The 15,808-nt window shown below is 44.5% G+C and overlaps 1 protein-coding gene across 6 annotated transcripts in view; it reads left to right on the forward strand.

The window, feature by feature from the left end:
* The window catches only part of Fer1l6 (fer-1-like family member 6), a 148,651-nt gene that overhangs the window by 53,270 nt on the left and 79,573 nt on the right, over positions 1 to 15,808 (forward strand). For all 6 annotated transcript variants that reach the window (XM_013507932.1, XM_013507931.1, XM_013507936.1 and 3 more), the window contains 4 exons: positions 6,107 to 6,215; positions 8,712 to 8,892; positions 13,090 to 13,210; positions 14,773 to 14,873. In XM_013507932.1, coding sequence (XP_013363386.1) covers positions 6,107 to 6,215; positions 8,712 to 8,892; positions 13,090 to 13,210; positions 14,773 to 14,873 — 512 coding nt within the window. The remainder of the gene's footprint in view (positions 1 to 6,106; positions 6,216 to 8,711; positions 8,893 to 13,089; positions 13,211 to 14,772; positions 14,874 to 15,808) is intronic.

A 15,808-nucleotide genomic window follows, 5' to 3' on the forward strand; every position in this document is an offset into this window, starting at 1 on the left:
GAAAAGTGCTCTGAGGGTGTTGGTGAGAGTGAGCGGTGGGCGACTGACTAAACTCTATCTGTGGCCTAATTTTGTTTAGCTTCATTAGGTTACAGTGTTCCCTGGGTGTGAGATCATGTAGGAGGGATGAAGAGGAGGAAAGCAGGAGACAAACTGGGAAATAAGAACTTGAGGAGCCTATTCCCCGACCCCAGACCTGTGAAGGAGTCACAACTCCAGGAAGTGTTTATCCCTGATTATTACTCCCCATAACGCATATAAGCATTTTTCAGCCCACTCCTGGGTTATGGGAAGAGATCTGAGGCTCCGAGATGTGTGACACCTGTAAACATCCGCTCAGAGTTTATCTTAGCATCAGGAGTTTGTTGCTAAGCTAATGCAAGAGTGGTCAGTAGCAGAAGTAGATGGATTCCAGCTCTCAGCGTGGCTCATTCTGCCTCTGGGAGTGCTTCCCAGGTCCACAGGTTGGCGGTGACGGGTGTTCTTCCGGAGCTTCCATTTCTAGGGAGGCTGGGGAGACTGTGGGGCTGGAACGGGAGGGTCACCTTAGCCGTGGAAGTGTCACTTACTTTTGCTGCTGGGATCTTAAGAAATTGTGAGGGGGAAATTAGGGCCCAAGACCAGAAAGTTTGGGGTTAGTGCTACTTGTGGCTCTGGTGCTAATGCTGCTCTGTTTACGTCTACTCATCAGTGAAATTAGGTAGGGCTGGTGGCTGTGACTGGGGGTGACCCTGGGGGCTAATGAGAGAACCCATGTAAATTGGTCTGCAGAGCTTGTAATACACTTGCTGTTATCAATGGGCCTATGGTTTATGCTCATCACCAGGCAGCTATTCAGAGCATTTCTCAGCTTGTGTGTGACTTCAGTATTTTAGCAACCTCCTCAGCTCTTCCTTCTGAACCCACATGCTGGGAAAGATCCTCTGCAAATGTGTGCTGTCATTTCATTGTGGTTACTATCAGCATTCTTTTAATGAGATTGTGTGTGTGTGTGTGTGTGTGTGGATGTGTGTGTGTGGATGGGTATTCAAAACACATGCCAATATTGGAAATGTGACTTTGGGCTTTACCAGAAATTGTGACTAGATTAATGGCTACCTAAGATGATATCCCCTACTTCTGTCCCCTTGGCAGATGAGGAATAGGCTTCTCAAGTTCTTATTTCCCAGTTTGCCTCCTCCCATTCCTCCTCTTCACCCCTCCTACGTGATCTCACACCCAGAGAACACTGTAACCTAGTGCTGTGGATTGAGGGTGGACACTCTTTTTTAAAACAGGGTTTGCTTTTCTAAGCAGAAAGAAGCTAGAAAAAGATTTTCTTAATCTAAGTCAATACTGTAAGATATTTTGTGGAGGACACCTGAAGAAGTAAGCTCTAGCAAAAGCAAGGGAAGTTGGGAACTTATGTGAGCCAGAGACAGTACATCTGTCAGCAAGACCCAGGGCCATTTTGGTATTGTGTACAAGGCGATAGAGAAGGGGAAACTCACACGTCATTCAAATTCCCATTTCCCTTCCCTCCTCTGTCTATGTTGACTTCTTTGTGGCCAGTTTCTTGTTGGGGTTATTGGTTATCTATCACTGCATAACTTACCCCAAAGCTTAGCAATTTAAACAAGTGTTGATGTTTTCTATGGATGAGGAATTTGGGATTAGCTCAGCTCAGTGTTCTGCCACAGGGTTTCTTATGAAGTTTCAGTCAAGATCTTGACAGGGAATAATTACATCTAAAAATGCTCAACATCGTTAGCCAGCAGGGAAGTGTGACTCAAAATTGCATAAAGATTTCACCTCAACCCAATCAGAAAGGCTATTATCAAGAATATAAGAAATCAGAAATATTGATAAGGATGCATGGAAAAAGGAAGTGTGTAAGAGCTCCTTATAATGTAAAGTAGTACAGCCACCAGGAAATCAGTGCAAAAGTTCCCAAAAAACCCCTAAAAATAGAGATGGCACTTGATCTAGTAGTACTGTTCCTTGGTATATACTCGAAAGGAACTAAAGTCAGCATAGTGTAGAGATATCGCATATCTATGTTTATTGTGGCACAATTCACAAAAGCCAAGTTGTAGAATCAGCCTCAGTGCCTGTCAACTAAATAACAGATAAAGAAAACATGACACACACATACAGCAGAGTGTTAGCCACAAAGAAGAATGAAGTCATGCTATTTGCAGAAAAATGGATGGAACTAGAAATTATCATATTAGGGGAAATAAGTCAGGCTCAGAAAGAGAAGAATTCCATGTTTTCCTGCATATGTGAAATGTAGAAAAAGAAAGATGACATAAAAGGAAAAGGAAAACTATTAGACAAGAGAAAGGGGGTTGGAGGAAAGGGTAGGGTAGGGTAATGGGACAAAGGGTCTGATCAAAGTATGTGATATGCATGTAAGAAAGTGCCACAATGAAATACAATATTCTGTATAATTAATATATGCTAATAAAGTATCTATCAGAAAAAACGATCTTGGTAGGGGGTGCATCTTCTGCAGGTTTCATGGGCGCTGGAGAATCCCTTCCAAGATGGCTCCCTTGCAAAACAGCGGGCTCAAATCCTCACCTTGCGACCCTTCTGAAGGCTGTTTGAGTGTCCTCCTGAGGTGCATCTGGCTTCCCCTAGAGTGTGTACTCCAGAGGGACCAAGGCCAAGGCCATCTCTCATGACCGGGCCCGGGGTCACACACCAACAGTTCTGTTGTTTTCTACTTGTTACAGATGAATGACTCAGTCCAGCCCAGTGCAAAGGGCAGGAAATTAGACTTCGCTTGTTTAAAGGGGAGGACTAGATAAGGCTCTGAGGGTATTTTTTAAACCACCATGCTGGGCTTCTTCCTTCCCCACAGCCAGAGCAGCCACAGCTTCCTGTTTTTAGCTGCCATGTTCCCCAAGTTTCAGTGTCATCAGCTGCAGCAACTGTCGTCACATGTCTGGACAACTGAGAGACCCGCAGCGCTGGTATTTCCAGCTCACTCTCATCATCACCATTGAAATCTTTCTCCATGCCCCAACTCACAGCAGAACCAACCTATGATGAGATGTGTTCATTTAAAAATTCTGTGAACATTAATTCTGCTTGAAATATCATCCCCAACACTGGAAAGAAAGAAGAAAAATACAGTCTAATTCCCTGGAGCTTATTTATGGTGTAGAAGGGGAGGAAGACATGTGAAATAAACATAACAGGAAGAAGAAAGTGACCAGTGCATGAAGAGATACAGATAAAATGGTATGATTTCCTGGAGTGAGTGAGGTATAATGATTAAATATTGTTCCCCAAGTAGGATGGCTGGGTTTACATTGTGGCCGTGTGGTGCAGTGGTCACTGCCAAGCCTCTGGAGGAATATTACCTCTGGTTTTTTTTCAGCATTTAACCCAGTATTTATTTTTTATTTAAGCTTATTGGTACAATTGGTGTACACAATGACCCATTCGTTATAGGGAATTTGCATCTGTACATGATGTATCTTGATTCCTCTTTTTTTCCCTATTGCCATCCCCTCTTTTCAAATCCCTCTTCCCTTCCACAGTCACAAAGCTCGGTTTTCATTTCACTGTTCTTTTCTCATTTTTTGAAGGGAAGGAAAATATGCTTATTTCTTATGGTAACTCCTACCTCATAGCCTCTCACTGAGGATGTAGTGAACTAATATATGTGGAATGCTCAGTACAGAACCTGACCTGCTATACGTATTAGTTTTGTTTAGTAACTTCTTGTCACTTTGTTGTTGCTGGGACAAAATATCTGATGCCCACAACTTAAAGGAAGAGAGGTTCACTTCGGCTCACAGTTTCAGAAGTTCCAGTCCGTGGTTGGCAGGTGCAAATACAGTACAGCGGCAGGGCCTGGGCAGAGGAAGCCCACTCACATCAGGAGAAGCCGGAAGCAGAGAGAGAGGGAGGAGCCTGGGGAATGATATGCTCTTCCAGGTCGTGCCCCTAGTGACCTACCTCTAACCAGTCACCTTCTCAAGGCACGTCAGCTTTGAACTCCGCTGTGGTCTAATCTGCTGAGTACAGCGCCTCTATGGTCCAGCCACTTTCTAAACGTGAGGCTTTGGAAGACCCTCAGATCTAAACCATGACAGTAACTTTGGACAGCTCTTTGAATGTCTCACTAGACTGCACTGTTTTCTCTAAGTGAATGTAAAAATCCCTCTCTCCTGTGTAGTTGTCAGAATTAGACATGATAATGTAGGTAAAATTCTTAGTACCTCGTTTGGCACATAACAAGAATTCAGTGGACAGTACACTTCATTGTTTTCTTAGATGGGGAATTAAGGTGTGCTTCCAGAAAGGAAAGCGTTTCAGTTAGACTTTGGAGGATATGAAGAAGAAGGATGTCAATTCAAACTTGATGAAGTCCCTAGCATAGTTATCACTGTGGTGTTTGTGTATATGTAGGCGTGTTACTAGGTGCTCCAGTTGATGGTACCATATCCAGCCTCTCTCTTCCCTGCAGTCCCTATTACAGGGCTTGTGTCACAGACAAGGAAAATGACAGCCACATAATGGAGGCCACCCACCACCAGGAGGTAGCAGTTGGGATTTGAAAGCTTGTGTGGCTGTGGCTCTTGCTACACTTGTCCCTTCCAAGCCACAAGAACCACTTTCCCCTGGGGTCTCAGTGGTTTTTCCCTCTTCCCCGAGAGTAAGCGGAGCCTCACAAGGGCAAGCTGCGAGGCTGGCTTGTAGCCAAGGGGTGGAGTGTGGCTAAAATTCAACACCGAGTCTCTAGCCTGCTTCGTGTTTCCTGGACAATGGAAACATTTCCTGGGTTTTCCAGTACCTCTGTGGCAGAGAAGGGCCATTTTGAGCCTAATAAACTGGATCCTCCAACACTCTGAGGGACACAGTTCAAGTGCTTATCCAAGGGGGACTTTTGATCCCTCAGGCCACAACTGCTTTGTTTCCTTAGATTAACCTTACTGCCTTTTTCTGCAGTTTAATAAATCCAATCACAAGGCCAGGAAGGATGGAGTATGTGGCTCCAGCTCACTCAGGCTCTTTACTCAGAAATGTGCTGCTGGGTCTCTGTGCCTGGGTGACATCTGCTCTTTGAAACATCAGTCTGTTCCAGGTCAATGAAAGCCACTTGCAAATAATTAGATATTGCCTTGTGCTGCTCCTGTCTTGTGACCTGTGGGGGTGTAGTCTTCCAGGCTGTGAGCACCTTGACAAGGGAGATTTGGCAGAGAGCAGCTCTCCTTTTTTATTTTAAAGAGAGAGAAAAACCAATAGAAACAATACAGAATTTCAACTCTTGCCTGACTTGGCTTGCTGTGTGAACTTTAGTTTGTTCAGGTAAAAGGCAGAGCTTGGAGTAGGTGAACTCTAAGGTACCCATGATTCTGGGACCAGGGAACCCCTCACAGTGGCAACCATGGTGTATACAACCCAGCCTGGACGTACTTGAGTGGTTAATGCTTATGTGTGCAACTAACCCCCTTGTCCTTTTATCTTGGTTTGCTCGTTATTCTCTGAAGTTTGATTTTGAATCAACACCAAGACATTGGGTTAAAACATGTTAGAGCTCAAAGAGTACAGGGTTCTGTGGTCAGAAGACTTGGAAAAGTTACCCTCAAACTTCATTTTCCTTATATGTAAAATGGGAATTGTCCAGCTTTTGACCTTTCACAGTTATTAAGAGAAACAACTAACATAATGCATATGAGTGCCCTGTCTAAGCCAGGACATTATGCTCAAATGGAAGGATTTAATCCTGTGACTCTTGGCAACTCATCTTTGATTCCCTGTTTCCTAAAAGCCTGATCAGTGGAAGGTCATCACAAGCCTGTGTTTCAACAGCATTTGAGAAAGACCCACACACCCATCCCACCCTTTGACTTGAAAGGAGATTTTCTGTATTTTCAGATAGCAGCTCAGAAGGTCACACTTGCCTCATTCTAGATGGTGGGTGAAGTTAGATTTGCACGTTGTTGGCTGTGATTCTTGCCTGTCTGATTAGTGGGAGGAAATGGAATTTCCGGGTAGAACAGACTCAGATGCCTCTAAATGATGATGGACAAGTCAGCATCATTAATTTAGTTTCCTGGTGAGAAAAACAAAGCTAATTCTGTGTAGTAACTTTTTTCTTTCTTAGATTATACCAGAAAAGTATGAGGAATTTTTACTCTTTGGAGCGTTTTTTGAAGCTACCATGATTGACCGAAAGATTGGAGATAAACCCATCAGCTTTGAAGTTTCTATTGGTAAGTGCAGACCAGTACAGGGCTTAGTATCTATTTCTTGGCTAAATTAATTAGTGCCCTGAGATGGTCACACTCTGGTAGGGGTTTGTATCTTCATCTCAGAAAGAAATGAATAATTCCTTATCTACCTTAGTATCATTATATAAGGAATAGATTTATCTTCATCCTTTAAAAAAGATGGAGAGTATAGTTTTGGATTCACACATATTTAGATTACTACCCCTGGCTCCATTATCCTGAGCTCATTTAAGTTCCTGGGCCTTAGTTTTTCATCTCTCAAAAAGGAAGACTAATAACTCCTCACACATTTGTAAGTTTTAATTAGTTAACAAATTAAAAATACCACACATCGAGTACCACACTTCCTGGCCTACTATGCAGCTGGGAAAGCTATTCCATCAGAGAGGGTCTGGATCCACATTTAGGTAGCTTTTCTGTAACAGAGCAGAAGAAAATGGACATGGGATCCAGTCCCTTTGAGTCATACAGCGGGAGGCCTCACACAGAATCCCAGGCCTGCATGTCCACAGGTGCAGATACTGGGGGATACTGTATCATAGGGGAGGCAGAGGGCCCGGAAGGGTTAGTCTGAGAAGAGACTTGGGGTGCAGACTGAGAGAGAACTGGCTTCAGGCCTGTGAGGGCTGGAGCAGAGGAAAGGGCCTCATGTTGTAGGACTCCAGGGGGTCTGTCCAGGGAAGAATTGGCAGTAGACAAGAAGGTCTGTTTCTGGCCTGGGTTTGCAGGGAGGCAGAGATCTGCCTCCAGGCATGTCCTTCCTCTGAACTCTTGTTCCCTAGCACTCCCTTCTCTGATGCTAACGTCCATACCTTCTATTCCTCCCACCATGACATCTTCCCTTCCTCTATGGAGATATCCAGCCATGGACTCCTCTGTGTCCTTGCCTCTCCACTTCTATCTCTGTCTCCAGCAGAACTCGAGCTCATCTCTCCAGCCTCTCTCTCCCCAGTTGTTTCAATTCTCATCCTTGTTATTCTATTAAAACTTTCAAATCTTGGCTCTCTCCATCTGTCCTCCTTCTCTGCTCTCATGCTGTGGCTGCATGATTGATTTCCCAAAACCTGATGGTTCCAGCAGCATCTGAGAATGATCCGGTGAGGATGTCCAGAGAGGCTGGATAACTGTCCCATTTACACAGCTGGAGAATGTTAGAAAGAAGACTAGGACAAGTCTCCTCCTGTTTGTAGAATGTTGTGATGCCCCCCTCAGGTCCATTAAGGTGCAAATAATGGGGAAGGGAGGGAGAGAAAGAACTGGAGTGATACTAGGGAGAAACACTGTTGTGGACACAGTAACACATTGAGGTTACTGTTGCACCAATTATGTATGAAGACCTTCTGTGCCATGACCAGTGGTGGGCTGTGGAGACATAAACATTCAGAAGAGACTATTCCCTTCCAAAAGTGGTAAATATTCCTTTGAGTCCCTTTTAGCATTTGCAATCAGGCTGTAAGGTGGAAAGCTCAGTGATACCATATCCTTGCAGAGGATACCCTTTCTTATGGAGATATCTGTAGTACAAAAGCGGCCCTATTTTCCCACCTATCGTCCTTTCCACCCTCTCTCCTGTCTTCTTTTCTCCCTCCTCCCTGTCTCTCCCCACTCCTCCCTGCTCCCTTTCTTCCTTCCAACCTTTTCCTACTTTTTAAACCATGATATTGTCTTGGAGGACTTAGAAAAGAAGTCTTCTCTTAGAGGAGAAGAAATTTTGTAGAGACATTTGTGATATTTTGTTGAATGAAAAATCCACATGTCTTAGTCACTTCTCACTGGGCACAATACCTGCCACCTGCCACTTAAAGGAGGAGCAGTTTACTTGGCTCACAGTTTCCAGGGAATTTGATCCAAAGCTGGCTGGCACCATGGCAGAAACACAAGGTGGAAGCGCCTGCTTCTCCAGGGGCAGCCAGGAAGCATGAGGAAGGGGGAGCCTGGGACAAGAATGCATTTTTGCAGGTCGTGCCCCCAGTGATCCCCCTGCACCAGGCTCTGACAGCACATTCCGCTACTGAGCTCATTAAGGGATTAATCCACTGGCAAGCATAGCACCCCAATGATCCAATTACCCTCCAAACGCAGGGGGCCTCTGGGGGACTTTTTGGATCCAGATCACAAAATGACTTGTCTGCAATGATCCATTACCAACAGCTCCATGGAAAATTTTGAAGGATACACACTGAGATGTTAAACATGTTTATAACTGAATTGTATAAGTTCTAGTGGCTCTTTTTTCCACTTGACTCTGTTTCTTGATTTTTAATTTGTTTAGGTTTTACACAGTAGAAAATAGGGGATGGGCAGGATGGCTCACTGTCTTGCCAGTCTTCTTTCACTGTCACCATTTGTTCTTTCCACCCTCCTCCCAAGACCTCCTTCCCTGCTCATGAGAGGACGTTGACTTGGATCCCTTGTGCCAAGCTGATGGACTCTACTTGTTGACACCAAGCCCCTCTCTCCTTGCTACTGCCTCTGCAGGTAATTTTGGGAACCTGATCGATGGAGGGTCCCATCATGGGAAGAAGAAAAAATCAACAGAATCAGCTGAGGAAGATATCCTTCCATTGCTGCACGAAGGAGAAGAGGGTGCAGCTCATGATGTTGCTGTCTCTATGTCCACCACTCGCCCAGAGAAGCCTCTGGTGACAGAAGGGAACAGGTAGGACATACAGCAGGTGAAAACAGCTACAGTTGCTGATGGTAGGATTTGGTCCAGTTCCCAGGACTGTTGAATTCAGTTCTTCTCTAAAATCAGAAATATAAATTTTTATGTCACTTATGGGAGCAACCTGCAAACAGGGGCAACACAGTACGTACCACTCTACTAAGTCCTTAGCAACATAACAGCCCCAAGTGGCACATGCGAGTAAGTTATTCAAGGGAAGAACAGTGATGATAATTGTTACTGCATCTGAAACCCCCTTTATCCAATATCTCTGACACAGAACAAAGTAGGAAGGTGAGAATTTAAAATTTCAACCCCAACCCCATTAGCAGTTATTATATTCACCCAAGTTCTGTCTACTCCTTAAAGATTTGGTGGGATTATTGATGCATATTTTTTAATCTTTACCATAATAATTTGCACATAAAAGGTCTCAAAGAATTCTTATCAAACACCAGAAAGGCCATTTCAGAAAACAACTGGGACACCTTTAGACACCTTGACAGATCTCCTTTAACTCATGCAAATTTTCAACCTGCAAAGGGAAGTAAAATTGCAGAGCTCTTTTAAAAGAAAGTAGTGTCAAGCACCAACCAAATAATTTGAGAAGAAAAAAAAATGCATAATATGAGTGTTCCATTGCTGACTCTTGTGCTAGGAGTAAAAGAATCTCTGACCACACTGTATTCTCATGATAGCACCTGGCTCTACTCACTTCACATGTAAGAAAATTGGAATCCATAGATATTACCTGCTGTTTCCTGGCAAATATGCTCATCCATCTCTCTTTTTCATAGTCCAGACATTCTCACTGGGGATGGACCTATGGATTCTTGATTGCTATTAGGATAACCTGGATTCCCAAATCAATTTCCCCAGATGGCCCTGCTTCCTGAGCAGGAGATCCAAACAGCCACACTTGGGTGTCTCCTGAATTATTCACCAGCCTCATTGTCTTCACAGATAACTTTCCCCCTTTTCTGATCTTTCCTGTCTTTCTGGTCTCATAGACTGATCCTACAATTCTTTGAATCCTCTAACCTGCAACTAAAAGTTTGTCAGTTGTTTGTTTTTTCCTTCTTGCCTACATGCAATCAGGGTTGAAGACTGGTCAGTTCTAGTTCTTCAGTATTTCTCATCTCTACTATCAGCTTTTTAGTTCTCGCTATCAGCATCTTTGACCTACAGTATTTTTAAAGCCTCCTATCTGGCTTGGTTCTTCTTCAAAACATTCCCTGGACAAGCCGAACCAGTGACTCTGTTTCACATCACTCGTTGGCTCCCTGTGGATTTCAGGGTTAATTTCAGAGGTCAGAGCTTGTGGATTCAATCCAAGTCTTCAAGCATCTCCAGTCACTTCCCAAACTCCTCTTTGTGCTGTCATGCAGTGCCCTTGGCCATCCCCAAACATGCTCTGCTCTCCACCCCTTCGGGGTCTTTGTACCCCTCTGCTTTTCAGCGAGCTCCCTCCTCAGCTGCTGTTCCCCCACCCTTCCAGAGTAAACCTCACCTCTGGTTTGCACTTCTCTAATCACCTTCAGCAAAAGCTAATCGCACCAGTTTAAGATGATTTGCCCGTCTGTCTTCCCTGGAAGACTATGGGCATTTTGAGGGCATCCATCACTGTCTTTTAGTCTGCTCATGCCTGGCATGCAGAGGGACTCATAAGTATTTTTGAATGATCTAAGGAATCACTGTAACTGGGTTCACACAGGGTGCTGTGGGAGCAGAGGAAAAGGGAGGTGTGAGTAAGGTGAAGTTGAGGGAGGAGGTAAGAGTTGAGAAAAGCCATAGAAAAGCTGACATCCTAAAGGATAAGAGAGGATTTAAGAGATGGGGGGGTGTTTCGGGCAAAGTAGGGTAGGGTAAATTAAAATAATCTTAGGTGTTTTTCCTCTCATTTTTGATCATTCCCTACATTTTCTAAACTCTGCTGCTCCCAAGGATCACATTCCCCCTCCCATGGGTCTTTGTGGGGAGGAACCTGGCAGCCAGCCTTGGTGTCCCTCCTCCTTTTAGGTGAAAGAATCTCAAACTCCCCTGTCCTTTAACTCCATCCTTAAAACTGTAGACATGAGTGAGTGAGTGCTGTGACTAGATCTGTAGATCTGGGAGACATTCGGAGATGACTCAGGCACTTAGCATCCAAAATCATCCCTACCTTGTTGGACCAGCCCATGGCTGACTATTAGTGGGATTTCAGGGGCTGTGGTTTGGAAGAGTTTGGGGGTCACTGAGCAGTCTCAAGGCCTTCCTGGTTAGAGCCCATGTACATATTGCCTGGCTGGCTCAAGAAGACCAAAATAAGTCATGCTGGTGTTTTCAGTGCTGTTGCGCTGTCTTCATATTCTCAGTCACTGTATTGAAGCTGCTTACAGCGGCAATCCATGGAAGCAGCAGGTGAAGTGAAAGAGCCCATATTTTAATAGACACTCACATGCACACACCCCTTCACACACACATACACATACAACTTTTTTGTCTATTGCACTCAATAAAATACCACCATCTCTATGTCCTGGACTTTCTAGGTTTACAAAGTGTGTGTATTCGCATACAGTTTATGTGCTGGCTCAGAGCTCAGGAGTGAGATTAAAGCAGCAGCCATCCAAGGGCAGATCATCACTGTCTTCAGGATTCCAGGCCTACCATGGCCCAAAGTCACAAGGCTGGTCCTTTGTCAGGGCAACCACTCCGCCTGGCAGTCTTCCCCTCCACTGACAAGAGGAGCCCTCCCATCTGCTGCCTTCCATCTGCACTGTAGTTTGCCTAAGAAGCCACAGCCTTCCGGTCCTCATGGTTCTCCCTGAGAACCAGAGATAAAGGCCCTGAGCAGCATTAGCACAAAATGACCCCAACCAAAGAAACCCTGGGACAGAGAACTAGATTGGGTAGAAATGGACTTAGCTGCAGGATGCTCAGTGTGGCAATTTAAAAAAAGGTAAAATAAAAAGAACAGTTTGGTTTCTAACCTTTGCTATGGTTGTGCTCCTGCTGTAATGACAACCTCAGGTTCTGCCAAGGACAAATTTGGCTTCTCTTCTGAATGGACATCTGCTGGTTTATTTTCTGCAGAACAGGCTGGGGGCCCTTTGCTAATTCTATTGTCTATTTCAGAAGAAATTTGGGTTGGAGAGCTTCAAAGAACAACCACCCACTCTTTCAGGCTGAAGCTGTCTTTTCGGAGTGGAAGTGAAGCTTCTTCTGTGTCCGGCTTCCCCTCCCTCCCCACCTCACCACTGTAGGGTCTTGTTCCACACACCGTCCACACTGTTGCAGCACCTGTCTCTGCCACCACCATGCTCCTTCCAAGCACTTCTCCTCTCATGGTCCCAGGTTCTAGGAAAAAACTGCAAGGGCTATGGGAAAGGCTCATCAGGAAAGTAGCCATCATTAGGGAGGGGACTTCTGCATTTTCTTCCACTTTTTCTGCTTCTGAATGTACAGCCTTCTTCTTTGGGAACCAAATCTACAAATCAGTTCTTTCTCTTACGTCTTCCATCTTACCCTGTTAGCTGTCTATTCTCATCAGCATTTAAGCACGTGCACCTGCCTCCCTCAGATGTTCTCTATGGCCCCATGTCTTCTCCTTTAACCACTTTGCTATCCCTCTTGCTCCTTCTAAGCTGAGCAGTCACTTACATTATTAGTACCAGTGCCTAGTTACAGGTAGTACTGGATGGATGGATGGATGGATGAGCGGGTGGATACTAAGACATAGGATAGTTAAATTTGGTTTGGGGCATTAGCCTTCACCCTCATTAATAATATTTTTACCTTTCTCAAGCAATTTCATTTTACAAAGTGCATTGATATCTGTTATCAGTTGATCCTTACATGTGCCTGGAATATAGATGCTAAAGCAAGTTAGTCTTTCCCCCTTTTTTCTGCTCTCAATTCAAAACCTCTTTGAAGAAGCCTTGCCTGATAAATCCTGCCTCCTGGTGACCATTGCTAAGCTTTGCCCCAGGTCTGATGGTGGCTGTTAATGTCTCTCACTACAGCTGTGTCACTCTGTGATGCTTATTATTCATGGCCCCGATTACAGCCTGAGCATGGTGTTAACAGTTTGATAGTTTTGTCTCCACTCCTCTGCTGCCCCTCAGAGCATATAAAACAGGAATGTGTGGCTGGAGTTGCCTGAAAAACACTGACTGCCAGCTAACTTCCAGACCTCATGTGCTTTCACAGGAATTACAACTATTTGCCACTTGAGGCCAAGAAGCCCTGCGTTTCCCTCACCAGCTCCTGGGGAGACCAGACTTTCAGGCTGCACTGGTCTAACATGCTGGAGAGAATGGCAGACCTCTTGGTAAGTGGTTCTGACTGGAGCTGGGCTTCACAGATGAGGAGACTGGGGGCAAAAGGCAGGTTTCTGTCTACCCAGTAGAGGGTCCCCATCTCAGTTTAAACGCCACTGAATTGAGGCTGCTGTCTTTGGGAACATGTCTCCCGCCATGTGGATCCAGGGGAATGAGGATGCATTTTGCAAAATCCCTGAACTTTAAGTCAAACTATCTGAATTCAGACTCCTTTTCTGCTTTGCACCGTTATGAGACCTAGCAATAGGCTGATTTCTTAATCTCCAAGGGAGAGGAGCCTGAAAACATTCTGACGAAATCCTAAGTCCTGGCTTCCACCGATCCTTTCTTCGTACTGTCATCTTCCCACTTGATGTGTCAGTAGAAATGTCCTCTTCTCGCTGTCCACTCACCTCATGAATGACCCTTGACTTGTCCCTCCCATTCCATCAAAGCCTGTCCAAAGGAAAGAACGCATTTCTCTTCCCGTTTGCTCAGTAATAGGGTTGTTCACAGCAGTGTGTTACCTCTGGCTAGGAGATTCTGGGCATTCTGGATCCAGACTCCAAGAGCACTTGAGAGGGGCTTAATTCTCCTTCAGTTGGAATAGGGAGGTTATTTCTGAGTATTGACAAAACAAAGCAGAATTTTTCTTGGAGACTATAAACGCTTTTAGCCCTTCCGTCTAATTCCTGTCTCAATCAGTCATGGCTAATGCAACACAGTTCACAGTCCAGACAGTATTGTGGGAGGGTTATTCTCACCTTATTTTACAGATGAGGAAACTGGGCATGAGGGGTAAACAGTAGGACTTGGATTTGAACCAGGAAGTGTGACCCCAGTTCCCAAATCTTTAATATGCTATGATATTGCCTGTTCTCCTAGTGAAGGGAGAAAGAGGGGAACATATGAACCTGGCCCCGACTCTGGGATATGATAGAAAACAAAGTTTTTGTAAATTCTAGCAAAGCAGTGGCAGTACGTACATTTGCCTTCTCATATCATCTTCACCCAGGCTACTGAGAAGAATCCTAGAATTTAAGCCCCCAAAGAAAGGTGAAATTATTAAGTATATAAGTATGTAGTCGTCACCACACACAACCCCTCATCCCATGGCCAGAATTCATATAATCAGATGAATGGAGAGCCTTGAATTTCAGAGATTATTCAATATAGGATATATCACTGTTTGAAAAGCTGACATGAGCATAGCTTTTGACTTTTTGATGATTATATCTGCTTCAATCTACTTTGTTAGATTTCCCATGAGATTAGGTTTCCCCCACAGAGTAGACTCTAAACAAATGGCTCGTCAGGGAACAAATCTGTGGCAGAAACAATGAGTTTGAGCAGTGCAGATGATGATTCTCTGGAACTACCCTAACTAAGAAAAGGAAAGCACAAAGTTAGGGCGAAGTGACACTGCCAGTTCAAGCACAAGAACTCTTCTTTCATTTCACAAACAACAGGAACAAAAAAAACCCAGCCACATATTCTGGGATGTTCAATCAATATCTCTATTACAACTCTAATTCCCACTGCTCATCCCTCCCTGCCTGCGGTCTGTTTTCAGGAGGAAGGCATAGAAGAAGTGAGAGAACTCATCAAGATTTCTGAGGAGGCACCGGAAGAGAAAATGAAGGCTGTGCTTGGTGACTTCATCAGTCAAAGCAGGTGCCGGCAGATGCAGAGCTGAGTTTAGTAGAATCAGCTTTTAGTTACCTTGAGAAAGTGGCCTATGCCACATGCATTCAGACAGGCATTTTGTAGTGTTACACCCCTCTTTATTTTTCCAGTGACTTATCTGGCACTTGTGGGTCACTTCTGCTTCTGGACTGTTGAACAACTGAAACATAAACCAAAGGAGAGAAATGAAGATAGAGATTGAGTGCAAAATTTCTCTATGAAACAAGCAAAATTCCTGTAGAGTTAGTGCCCAGGATGATACCTTATTTTTGGTAGATATTCAGCAACTATTTGACAATTGGATAAATTATGTCATATACTACCTACTTGAATTTTCCATATAGCACATTAATAAATGCCACTTAATGACTCTTACTCTAGGTGTCAGACAATATTATAAAAGATCAAAAAATGGAGTGTCTTAGTTACTGTTCTTGTTGCTGAGACAAAATACCCAACACCCAAAATTAAGGAAGGAGAGCTGGGCATGGTGGTGCATGCCTGTAATCCCAGCCCTCAGGAGGCTGAAGCAAGAGGATCATTGTGAGTTCGAGGCCAGCCTGGGTTACGAAGTGAGCTTAAGGCCAGCCTGCATTGCATAGCGAGACCCTGTCTAAAACAACAACAAGAAAAAAATTAAGGGAGGAAAGCTTTATTTAGCTGTAGTTTGCAGAGGTTTCAACTCAGAATTGGCTGGCTCCAAGGCAGGGTGGAACATTGCAGAGGGGCAGCAGTTCATGGTGGTGGAAGACAGCAAAAGCAATGAGAGAGAGAGAGAGAGAGAGAGAGAGAGAGAGAGAGAGAGAGAGAGATGCCTCTTTCTGTCCTTATATTGATTCCAGTCTACCAGGATTAGGATGGTGCCAATCCAATCAGTGGACTAAACCAGCAGTCACCCACCCTTCATCCCAGCACCCTTAATC

The sequence above is a fragment of the Chinchilla lanigera genome, unplaced genomic scaffold, assembly GCF_000276665.1.
Source record: "Chinchilla lanigera isolate Chin_1 unplaced genomic scaffold, ChiLan1.0 scaffold00139, whole genome shotgun sequence".
Lineage (NCBI taxonomy): Eukaryota > Metazoa > Chordata > Mammalia > Rodentia > Chinchillidae > Chinchilla > Chinchilla lanigera.